The 12,080-nt window shown below is 41.4% G+C and overlaps 1 protein-coding gene across 1 annotated transcript; it reads right to left on the reverse strand.

Annotated features, from left to right (window-relative positions):
• Positions 1–7,973: 7,973 nt before the first annotated feature.
• LOC309688571 (protein c-Fos-like) lies at positions 7,974–11,538 on the reverse strand. The gene is made up of 4 exons (XM_082504384.1): positions 11,152–11,538; positions 10,394–10,609; positions 9,693–9,800; positions 7,974–9,492 (listed from the first exon to the last, which is right to left on the reverse strand). The coding sequence occupies exons 1-4, from the start codon at positions 11,278–11,280 to the stop codon at positions 8,770–8,772; spliced, it is 1,176 nt and encodes a 391-aa protein (XP_082360510.1). The 5' UTR covers positions 11,281–11,538; the 3' UTR covers positions 7,974–8,769.
• Between the last annotated feature and the right edge of the window lie 542 nt (positions 11,539–12,080).

The following is a 12,080-nucleotide window of genomic DNA, read 5'->3' on the forward strand; positions in this document are numbered from 1 at the left end:
TACTGCTGAGTAGATCACATAAGCCTGCAGTGTTTTTGCAGAAGTGTTAAGAATTGACTGAGCATAGATTTAAAAATATTTTTATGCAAATCCCTGGAAAAACCTAGTCTGAGCATAGCCTCACAAAGGGAATGCTGACATTGGAGTTCTGCAGCCTACAAACAAAGAACCAAACAAAAAAAAGTCTCAATTGAACATCTGGAGATTAAATGTTTTTGAACTCTTCCACTGAAAACTAAGATCTCATGTTTGCTGTGGAGAATGAAAGTGGAAAGTTTGTGCCAACCTCATATCTGATTTTAACGTGCATGTTAATGAGCAGAATCTCTGACTTCACTTTTAGTTTGTAAATAGGCTTCTTTAGGCTCTGTCATATGGAAACTTGAAGCCTGTATTGCGTATGATCTACCTATTTAATAAAGTACACTACTTACAGAGGACACATACATATTTTTAGGGGATTTATGTTTTTTAAGGGAAAAACTATAGTACAGCAGTATAATTCAGGGGATATTTAAGGTAATTCCTGTTGTTTTCAATTTAATCTGACGACTTGCTTTTCAGTTGTCAAGTTTCTACTTTAGTTTCCTTGTTGTGTCATAAACAAAACTACATCTGAAGGTGTTTTTTGGAGAGTTGGCACCACAGTTTCACTGCACTTCTTTCACCTTGTTTTTCACCCTTTACCCTTTTGGCTCTCAAAGGTACAGCTGCAGCTGCAGCATACCTTTTCTTAGAAAAGTTCAACACGAAGGTAAAAAAAAATGTGGTTAAGGAAGTTTGTTGCACAAATAATACAGTCGGTCCTGCAGGGTAGTTGCACAATAGCTACCCTGAAAGACCATTTTTGTTTTCTTTATTCATTCCTGTGAACAATCGTGAACAAAATTGTGCTGAAATATTTCTAAAGGTGGTTCCAGAAAGTTCTGAAAGCCTCATCCTAATGCTTCCCTCTACTGTGGGCAACAGAAACTACATGTAACTGGACATTTCTACTTATAGGGACGTGCAGTTATCGTTTTAAAAGGCTACAAACAAACTGTTGCCACTACAAGGAGTTGCTTTTTGCCCTCTTTCACTTTATAGCAGTGTTGAGTTATGCATCTCCTTTTATATATTGCAGATACAGCTGAGAAGTTGTGCCACAATTTGAAAATGGATGTAAACAGCGCTGTCACCCCCAAACACTGCTATTGTTTTCTGGTAAATCTTCAAACTGCTTTAAAAGCACCTTATCTTAACACACCAAGCCGTCCTCATTGTCTCTTATTGCATGTCATGTTTTTATCTTCAACATCAGCTTAGGCTCAGTTTTGGTTTTGCACGATGCCAGCTCAACTGTTCGACCTATAAAAAGCGGCTGAGTTATTGGAGGCTCACCAAAATGCCCCGCTCTGTTCCTTTTTTTAGATTCTAATTTGGTTCTCTGCTGTGATTTATGCCTCGCATCTGACGGCAGGTCGGGGCCGACTGTGCGTCAGAGTCGCTCTTAACGCAGATGACAAATTTTTAGGGGAGACATGTGGAGTTAATAAAGCAGAACTGAGTCCATGACCAGACGGATTATTATAAAACACGAGGGTCCTGGACGTCTGTGGTTAAAACAGAGGTAGCACTCCCTTTGCAGGTGTAGGCTTTCAGCCGGGTTCCTTTGTGCCTGCAGGGAGGCAGCCAGAAATGTCACTCACTACATGAACACACATGGTGCACATTTGACATTCGAAGACAGAGCCGTTACTCACGAAAACAATGAGCCTTGATAATGAAACTAAGAAAATAACACAGCGTGGTATACAGGCAAGTGTGTAGAGCACGTTAGTTAAAGGAAAAAGATCTTTAGTGAGTGTGTAACAGTGCACAGGAATGACCAAAAAGGGTGCTGGTAAAGAAAATCCAGGTCTGTCTCAGGATGTGTAAACCACAAAGTTTCTAAAGCTACTTTCCTGTTTAAACCTTTGCAATCGTACCTCAACGCCTGCCTATAAAGAGCTTTATTATTTGTCTGCTGCAATCCTGCTTTGCATTAAAGCACAAGCTCGGGTGCACTTTTGAGCAGCTGCCACCCTGATTAATGGAGAGTGAGTGGAGTTTGTGGTTTTGCTGCTCTGCCAAACTCGTGCAGAGTTCATAATACGTGGGTGTCAGAAGTCAAGGTAAAGCAAAACCAAATATTTTTTGCCAAAAGCAAGTAAACATTTTTATTTATTTTTTCTGTCTTTCTAATCATTTGGTACATTTCCAAGTCTTCATCACATTCTAAAATTGATAAACAAGTTCAGTCACACTTCTTTATCTTTTCCAAACCCTTGGCCTGAATAAATTCCGTAGGTTAAATGTTTTGCTGTAATATTATCCAACAGCACATCTTTGGGAAATACCCAGTGAACCAGACACCTCCAGACACAAAATCTGACTCATTAACCTCCACGCTGCAGACACTAAATGTTATTTTTAACACTACTCCATTTGATTTCCTTCCTTCCTTTCTTCTTCTTTCCCAAGAATCTCAGACAGTTGTAGACTAAATCATAACGTGTCTATTAATTGTGCGAAGACTCACACGACAGCTCAGGTTATTTAAAACTTTATCACAGATGTCCTGAGTTTTGCCAGCCTTTGGAAATACTGTGTTACTACAGAATGACATTTCCCATTTTCTGACAGCACCGGAGCAAATGGAAATTCTTGTTTTGTCACAGTTTATTCAGCGAGCGTCACATTGTTCATACTTTGACTCTTGTGGCGACATGCCAACATTTAGGAGTACACTAGCTGAAGCATTTACAATGCAGCAGCAGGTGTAACACACAGAAATGCTTACATGTGGTGCTTTAGCAGACTCCATTCATAGAAATCAAGCCAACTACACACTTCATCTCTCTTTCACAACAGACTCATCTATCATAACACTACTCTTCCTCCCATATCATGCTGCATCAAATCCTACAAGAAGCACATTTTTCCCTTCCTGTAACAATCCAAATTTTTGTATGTGTGGCAACTTATTCGTTTGGTACTCAAGAAAAGAACAGGTCAGCCATTTCAACATAAACTCCTGAATCAGCACAAGATCTTTCTGATGTAATACTGAAAGTGCCATCTTGCAGTTGGAAGGAGACGGTGAGTTCACGCACGTACCAGCACCATTGTTGGCAGCGTTACCCATATCAGGTGACCTAACCTTTCCCAAAAAGCACATGACATTGATTTATCCCTGCAAATATAGCACTTCCTCGGGAATATGACGGCAAGCAGGAAACAGATTGGTAAAAAGGTATGTGAGATAACAGAGCTGGAAACGTTGAGCAACGTGATGAATGACAGAAAGATGGAAATCTGGAACCGAGGCAAGCGATGTGAGACATACTACAGGGGGCTGATATCGCTGGAAATAAGTCCAACCTGAAAGCCTTCGAGCTTCTTCATGTTTCGCTCAATTCATTTAAGTTCAACTATAAACACAGACACACAGAAACATATATAAATACCACATGGCCACATAAAAAAAACAAGGCTTCCACAAATCTGTTCAAATCTTTAAAAGAAAAGATTTGAAAGTGGAGACTTTGTCTAAGCAATATAAGTGGAAAGTAGCAGCTAACCAGCCTGCAGCTGAGCTGAAAAATGTGCACAGATGTTGGATTAAGTCTTTATAAAGCTGTTAACATGCAAACATTTGATTATTATCAAATCCCAAATGCAGTATATTAAAAACAAACCACATGCCTGCAGGCTCTTTTACACAGGAAACACTCAAACAAGTCAGAGTAAGGCAGAGGTGTGAATAATATATTTAGCTGTACACTCAGGTGGGAGTTTTTTGTTTATGCTTGCCACCTAGATATAGGGACAGTTTAAGATTACGTGTTTGACGGTAAGGTTATTGAACTTGAGCTTAAGGATTAAGCTTTTCTCGCATTTACAGGTGATGCAAGAGGAGACTGAATCTGCCTGTACACGCCCACCTCTTCTCCAACGGGAGAAGCACGCATATGAACTTGAGGAACATCCCATTCTTAATTAAAAGGCTTTAATATGATGTCAACCCACCCTTTGCAGCTATAACAGCTTCAACTCTTCTGGGAAGGCTTACCACAAGGTTTAGGAGTGTTTATGGGAATTTTTGACTATTCTTATGGGAAGTGCATTTGTGAGGTCAGACACTGATGTTGGACAGGAAGGCCTGGCTAACATCTCTGTTCTAGCTCATCCCAAAGTTGGGCTGAATGTGCATGCCAGTCAAGTTTTTCAACACCAGACTTGATCATCTATGTCTTTATGGACCTTGCTTTGTGCACTGGTGCACAGTCATATTGGAACAGGAAGGAGACTTTCCCAAACTCATAAAGCTAGGACCATGAAGTTGTCTAAAATTTCTTGGTATGCTGAAGAGTTGACCCCTTAGTTAAGGGTCAAGTGCAACTTCTAAAAAGAATAAAAACACAACATAATCCCCCCCCTCTACCAAACTTTCCACTTGCCGTCATTTCCAATTGCTTCCACTTTGTTATAATAACACTAACAGTTGACTATGGAATATTCAGTAGTGAGGAAATTTCACAATTAGACTTGGTGCACAGGTGGCATCCTATCACGGCACCACACTGGAATTCACTGACCTCCTAAGACCGACCCATTCTTAGACAAATGTTTGTAGAAGCAGTCTGCATGCCTGAGTGCTTGATTTTAAACACATGTGGCCATGGAAGTGATTGAAACCCCTGAATTCAATGATTTGGATGCATGAATTAAGGGGGTTGGATTTTATGCTACATTTAAATGTCTCTAATGTGATCATTGTGGCTGGTGTATAGACTGAGATTTTACACAAAATCAAGCAGTTTATAAAATATATTATGGGTTTATGAATGTGCTGCAGATAAATAGGCACCTTTGATCAGATTAAGTGTTATAATACTACTGCTAATGTCTGTTTAAGTGCTCATCCAGGTCATGGTAGTCTAAGGAGCTTGGATAGAAAGCAACTGCACTTCTTCAAGTTTCTTAAAGATGTTTCACCTCTTATTTAAGAGGCTTCATCGGTTCTAAAACCAAAAGACGGACAGTCCTTTAAGTTGCTCTTTGACTCACTATTAATCATGTGCCTTATCACATGAACCAAAGTGTAAAAAAGGCGTGGTTCGTTATCAGCAGAGGTTTCGGGTGAAACTACTGTCTCACCCCATCAAATGTAAAAATGTATTCAAGAAACTTAAAGAAGTCTTTCTGTCCAAGCTCCCAAGATTGCTGCTTGTACAACATACAGTATGCTACATGATGCATCAGTAATAAATATCCAATAAACAACATATAACAATGAAAGGGCTCATTTCTGTGCTTGCATTTGATGCTTAAAAAAACTGTTGTTGTTGCAAACATATTTTAATGCTTGCAGCGTCACCACTTCTCATTCTGATGACGTTGCTACTTTTTCTTAGCTCAAGTTAGAGAGCAAAAAAACCACTTCTTTCACTTAGCAATCCCTGGCCTCAATCCCACTCTTAAAATAAAAACTCCTACCGCTCACATTTCACACACAAAGTTTGGTCGTGAACAACTCTGGCTCTCTGATATGGTACAACTGTGAAACAGGCTTCGGGAGGTGAGAAGCATCACGCTGCTGGACACACATAGTTTGATGGAACAAGTGGACGGAGTGAGTGAGTCACGAAGCATCAGAGCTGTTGACGGGCCCATCCGTCAGCGCTCTGAAATAGCCATGCGCCAGGACATCACACGCACACAGTTGATATATAAAAAGAAGAACAAGAAGTTTAGTCGTGAGATAAATAGTGAAGAAAAGCACACAGGACCCTCAGAAACACTGAACTGAAGTTTTGTCTAATATCTGCAAAGGTGAATGTTGCTGGCACTTCCAAATGAATTAGACTGGTTTATGCACCATTAAAAAAGCGGAACCAGCCACAAACAATTCATCAGCAGCAGATCAGGCATGTCCATATTCAAGGCAAAGCTTGAAATGTACATTATTTCTTGAGAAATGACCTCAGTTTATTGCAGTGTTTGTGCTTAAATGCATCACTGTTGCAAATAAACATTCAGAAAATATCTTAAAAATAAAATAACTCATCCTTAATGCCATGTCAGTCAGTTTCACAGTGCCAATATGTGGACTTTGTCTACATTTGTCTAAGTCTCGTATACAGTGCAACTGGAATGTATTGACAGTGCTTCACTTGTTCCACATTTTGTCCTGTTACGGCCTTTTTCCAAAGTGGATGCAATTATTTTTTCACCTCAAAATTCTACACTACACCCCATAATTTATTAATTTATTAACAACAGAAGACAAAAATATAACGTGTATACAAATATTAACAGCCTTTGCTTCATTGCTGCAGAAGTTTTTCTGTACTCTTCCCCAGATCTGTGCCTTGGTATAATCTTGTCTCGGAGGTGTACAGACAATTCCTTGGACTTCACGGCTTCATTTGTGCTCTGACATTCATTTTCAGCTGTAGGAGGACCTTATATAGACAAGCACGTACCTTTCCAAAGCATGTCCAATCAACTGAATTTACCACATGTGGACTCCAATCACGGTGTAGAAACATCTAAAAGATCATTGGTGGAAACAGGGGGCACCTGAGCACAATTTTAAGTGTTATGGCAAAGGCTGTGAATACTTCTGTACATTTATTTTTAATAAATTTGCGAGAATTTCAAGCGAATATCGAGAGTAGAATTTTGAGGTGAAAAATGAATTGGATCCATTTTAAATAAGGCTGCAACATGACAAAATGTGAAACAAGTGAAGCACCGCGAATACTTTTGAGATGTGCTGCACTCTCACATCCACACCTGTGGCCTGCTTAGATTTACCAGTCAACCAAATATGCATGCTGTAAACCGAGTCCCTTCAAGTCCACAAATACCCTAGCAGATACACTAAAACTGAGCTATGTTGATTACAGTAAGAGGACTTAAATAAAGGATAATTTTTATATATCAGGCAGATCGCATGCTTTCCTAAGTATCACTGATAACTTCTAAAGATGAACAACTCGATTTGGTTAGGTCTGTTTGTGCAAACGTAACAACTGAGGTATTCAAAGGGGGAAGTGAAAGCCCTGCAGCCCTCATTACATGACAAGTTCTCTGCTCTGCTGTTGCTCTCGCTGTAGCCACCCCTACTGATGAAAAGAAGAACTGCACCGTTCACTGTTAAGGCATGACATGCAAGCCGTGTGCTTTGTTGCAAAGGACTTTGTGTTATGAGTAAAAAAGGATAAAAAGTAATCCTCTGGGATGAACATGCTTACTGCAAGCTCGAAACACTATCTTCTCCTTGAAGGACAAACCCCAGCAGGTTTATCCCTCATTAAACCCTTCGTTTGCTGTTCCGAGAAATGCCTCAGCACCTCTAAATTACCGACTGCACCGCTTATCGTCAGTCACGTGACCACCCGCTCCTTAATTGATGAGAAACTTGGTCTTTAATGAGGCTCGCGCTCTCCTCTGGATTGTTTCTTCTCCAGCTCCGAAATTTAACACCCGTTGCTATGGATACAAAACAACTGCAACTACCCAAATATGGTCAAAGGAACTGAAACGAAACGGCAATCGCGTGCTGACGTCACGCACAGCACGCATTGCGCTGCCGTGTGTGCGCTCGGATTCCCTTGGCCGTGACAATAGTGGAGCAGAGAGAAGGCTGTGAATAAATAATTAACCTGCTGTTTGCGCTGCTTCCCACTCAATTCAAACACGTCTCCGTCCACGACGCGTCTTCTTTATGTAATCCCGAAGCCAGAAATAGGCGCAATGCCGTCTTTATGGATTGATACTGAGACGAGAACATCATTAATACCACCCTTAAATTTAGGATTTTTCTTCTTCTGACGTTTTAGTGAGTGTTTGGTAGGTCAGATTCATATTTAAACTGGGTTTAAAGCAGTTTTATTACAGATGAAGTTTGCATTGAAGGTGTTCAGCTGTTCTTCGTCCCCCTCCCACCACATTTCTAAGGCATCTCATGGTTTCTTCATCTGCTGAGGAACTTCATGTAAAGTCACCAACTAAGCAAGGCTGTGGTGCCGACTATCTATTCATATAAATGCTCCTAAATCAATAACAACAGCAGCACAGCATTAATTGCAGTTGTGGTATTTTATTTCCAGCATATTTTATCAATATCTAGTTTCTAGTTTTCTTTTGTTTCTGATTTTGTTTGTTTGTTGTTGATTTTTTTGCATCTCTATATTTTCATAAGTAAAAAAATAAACTATGTCATAAAATACATCTCAATAAAATACATGGCATGATCTTGTTTTTCATGGAAAACAAATGTAAAAGGAAATGTCAGTTCAGGTCTGGAGACGGGGGGAGGGGGGGCACCTTACAGCAAGATGTTACACTTACATATTAGTATCCTTCTATAATTCACTTGTTACATCACAGCTTTGTCAAAAACAGTGTTACACATATATTAAGCTACTCAGCAGGATCTCGTTTCAGACCACACGCAGAGCTTTTTTTTTTAACAACACAATACAATCTCTCCTTGGATTACAGATGACTTGTATTTGCATGCATTTTACTAGCACAAGGTCTCATCTCAGACAACTGCAGCAACAGCATGGAAGAACTCAACCGTGTTTACAGTCACAGAAAAACACTGCGTCTACACAATCTCTGATTTTCAGGTATATGCACGACATCGAAACTCACACTACAAAAGGTTATTTGAGAGCGACTGGAGCTTGCTGGCTGGTTAGAATACAGTATTGTTGCATAACTTCTTTGCATTCACAAGGCCAGGAGTGTGGGCGAGTTAAGACTATCTTTCATTAACTCGGATGCACCGAGGCTGCCTTTGAGGCACTCGGAACCGTCAGCCAGGGAATCAATCTCGGAGTGATTGAAGGAAAACACTGTGCGGTAATTGCTACAAGTGGGACTGGAAGACATGACTGGGGTGCTCAGAGACTCAAGGTCGCTTGCCACGGACTTGTACAGGGTTTCCCAGTCTGAGAGGCAGAAGGGCCCACTCAGGTCAGTACTCTGTAGTATGTCAGGGACAGATGCGGCCGTCTCGGGCGTCACTTCCATCTGTATGCTGGGCACCAAGTCATCCAAGTCATCTCCTTTCAGTTCCTCCAGAGCCTCCTCTTCTGCGCTGGAACACAAAAGGATGTTGGAGTTTCCCAAGATGGCTGCAGCAGGGATGCAAGGGACACTGCTCATGTCTTGACCAATATGGGCTTCTCCAGCTGTGCTGCTCTCTGGGGTTTTTCCATTCTCTAACATGGAAAGCAGCTGCGGGGAGTCCGGTGGATCCTGCAGCATTGTGTCAACATCATCTTCCTTATCATCCCCCTCATCATCATCACCATTGCCGTCATCATCTGAGGAGAGTTTGCAGGACGGTTGGTGAGAAGCTAAGACATGCTCTAGTCTCTCTTTCTCCTTTAGCAGGTTGGCAATCTCTGTCTCCAGGGTGGACTTTTCTTCTTCTAAAGTATCAGTTTCCTGAGGGAAAGAGGGAGAAAGAGAAAAGAAAAGAGCATGAGCAAAGCACAAAAAAAACCCCTAAACAAAACAAAAAAAACCTATGTGGCTCTACCGCTCTGCTTCGCTGTTGTGAACTGAGACATTATTCATCTTTGGAAGTATGCAAAGTATTCTGTGAGAATGAATCCTCTATAATGATTTAACAAAGCATTACTTACAGCTTGAAGGGTCTCTATCAGCTCCCTCCGCCTGTTACGACACTTGGCTGCCGCAATTTTGTTCCTCTCCCTCCTGATCCTCCTCCTTTCCTCCTCCTCTTTGGAAGGCTAAAATCAATCAGAAATAGCCCATTAATTTAAACGCTCATCCCACTAGGTCTTGCCATGTCGGCAGTTGGCTCTTAAACACCGTTTCTTGTGCCAAAGTGAGAGAGAGAGAGAGAAAATCTCCTATGCAGTGAATGCTGATGTGGTCGGTGAAGATTCTCAGTTCAGGCGTTAAAATGCTGCACCACTGGCACGGTCTAGCCAGTCACGTGAACGCGCATTGCATGCAATTTCCTATCCCGCACATAAACAAGGCTGAGCTCGTTACCCCCGCCAAAGTAACCGCTCTGCACCAATTAAACATGATCAAATCGGCTTATGACTGACTCCCCGCAGCAAAATATTCAGATCAATCCGCTAACACTTTATTTCCCCACGACAGGGAAAGAAAAAAAGCAGTTAATTGCGTCCCGTCCCGCTAAAATATCGCGATATCTCAGTTTTCACATTAAGCTTAATGAGTGGAAACGAGGTGGTTGGGGATGGTGTGGGGATCGGGGCAGAGTGCTCTTTTGCTCGCTGTACTGACTGATTGATTGACTGGTGGTTGATTGACACATCAGCATCACCGCCCACCCCTCTCTTCTCTTTACCTGTTCTTTCGGCCCTTTCCTGTTGCTGGCTCTCGCCTTGTTTGCACCTGGCCGGGAAGACGACTGGGTCGCTGCATGAGTTTTGGGCTTTGCACGGCAGGGCGACGGAGAGGCAGATGTGATGACTGTAGGCTGCACAATCCACTTTAGTTCTGGCGATGTTGAGATTGCAGTCACAGTCGGAACAAAGGAGGCTGCTGCACTGGTCTCAGTATCCTGGAAAAACCCACACCAGACAGACATGCATATGCATGCAGTAAAATACTAATTTAGCGTATCTGACGAATGGGTGACCACGTTATTGGCTGACCTTTAGCAATGTTTAAATGTTACATCAATCATTTGTCCAAGGAATGTCAAAGAAGACAAAAAAAAATCTGCTCTCTGTAAACACCTCAGAACCAGCCTCGCATCCTCATCAGTTTTTATGACAGATTAAAAAAAAAGGTTGCAACGAAGACTGTGAAGCAGACAGCAGTACAAACAGTTTTATTTAAATAATAATATCATTGCGCTGTTTTTGCTTGTTTGTTTGTTGGGGTATTTTTTAGGGATTTTCTACAGAGATACGCATGTTTTTCTAGTCATTTTTCCAACACGGGATAGTAATCCTGCTAGGGGAAATGCAGTGCATGAAAAGGACTTCATAAAAATGTGAAGAATTTGAGGAATGCAGTTCTATCACCCGCATGCGTCAAACACAAGATTACGCTTTGTGATCAGGTTTTTGTGTGTGTAATGATGAGATCCGGCTCTACCTTGGTGCTGTCCACTGATGATGAAAGCGAATCAGGAGGATGCTGACTGCACCCAGGGGTGTCCCCGCCAGGCGATGCTGTGCTACAGCTGGACGATAAGTCGAACTCAGTGCTGGAGTCTGGATGCATGGTTTCATTAAAAAATAAAAATTCAAAATAAAATTAAATCACCGCATAAGAGACTGAACAGTCAGTCTGTGCTAGACAGAAAACGGATGTCCCGGACGCCTATATTCCATTTGCCAGGTTCATAACTGTGCACATAGTGGAGAGGCCCGCCTTTTATAGTGAGCTGGAATTTTATGAATGAAATCTGTGTGGTGAGACCGAACCATTTCACCGAGGGAGAAGTGACTGGAGAAAGGGGTTAGCAGATGGGGTTTTTTACAGTTCAACAATCAAATCACTGAAGTGCGTAAAAATCAACACTAACCCATTGTTTCATTTCAGCTTATTATCAGAACTCAAATGGTTTTTTTTTAAAAGTGTGCACATAGAAAGTGGCACCCCTCCCTCCAAAAGGTGCCCACCGCCATGAATGATCTACGTCACTTCATGTATGCAGCATCTGCATCACAGGCTATATGTTCCCGTCATGCCCTCAGATGTTCTCGACATTTACCCTTTGTTTAATGCTTCTGGGCTTTCACGGTAACACGAGCTCTCAATGCTTTAGAAGGAAAGTGGAGGCAGTGTAATAGGCTTCATTAATAAATGGTTTTAAAATAGCCAGTGTGGTGCTTCCCCGATTCTTTCTCCTCCAAACTGTCCACATTAGAACAATGATTATGCACTAATGTTCCAACTTCTATTTATAGACACAAAATAAAATCCGGCATTAATTTAATTCTTTCACAAAGCTTCCAGCACACTGTCTGATTATTTATAAGCCGTCAAAATTAAGTGTCATTCACGTATCACATTGCCTT

The sequence above is a fragment of the Aulonocara stuartgranti genome (genome assembly GCF_965226115.1).
Source record: "Aulonocara stuartgranti genome assembly, chromosome: 15".
Lineage (NCBI taxonomy): Eukaryota > Metazoa > Chordata > Actinopteri > Cichliformes > Cichlidae > Aulonocara > Aulonocara stuartgranti.

What these genes read in the sequence shown, in the direction of transcription:
- LOC309688571 (XM_082504384.1), bottom strand. Translation starts at nt 11,280, where the DNA reads ATGCATCCAGACTCCAGCACTGAGTTCGACTTATCGTCCAGCTGTAGC. An exon ending in GGAAAGGGCCGAAAGAACAG is followed by an intron (nt 9,801 to 10,393) that starts GTAAAGAGAAGA and finishes GATTGATTTTAG; the next exon opens with CCTTCCAAAGAGGAGGAGGA. An exon ending in TGATAGAGACCCTTCAAGCT is followed by an intron (nt 9,493 to 9,692) that starts GTAAGTAATGCT and finishes TCTTTCCCTCAG; the next exon opens with GAAACTGATACTTTAGAAGA.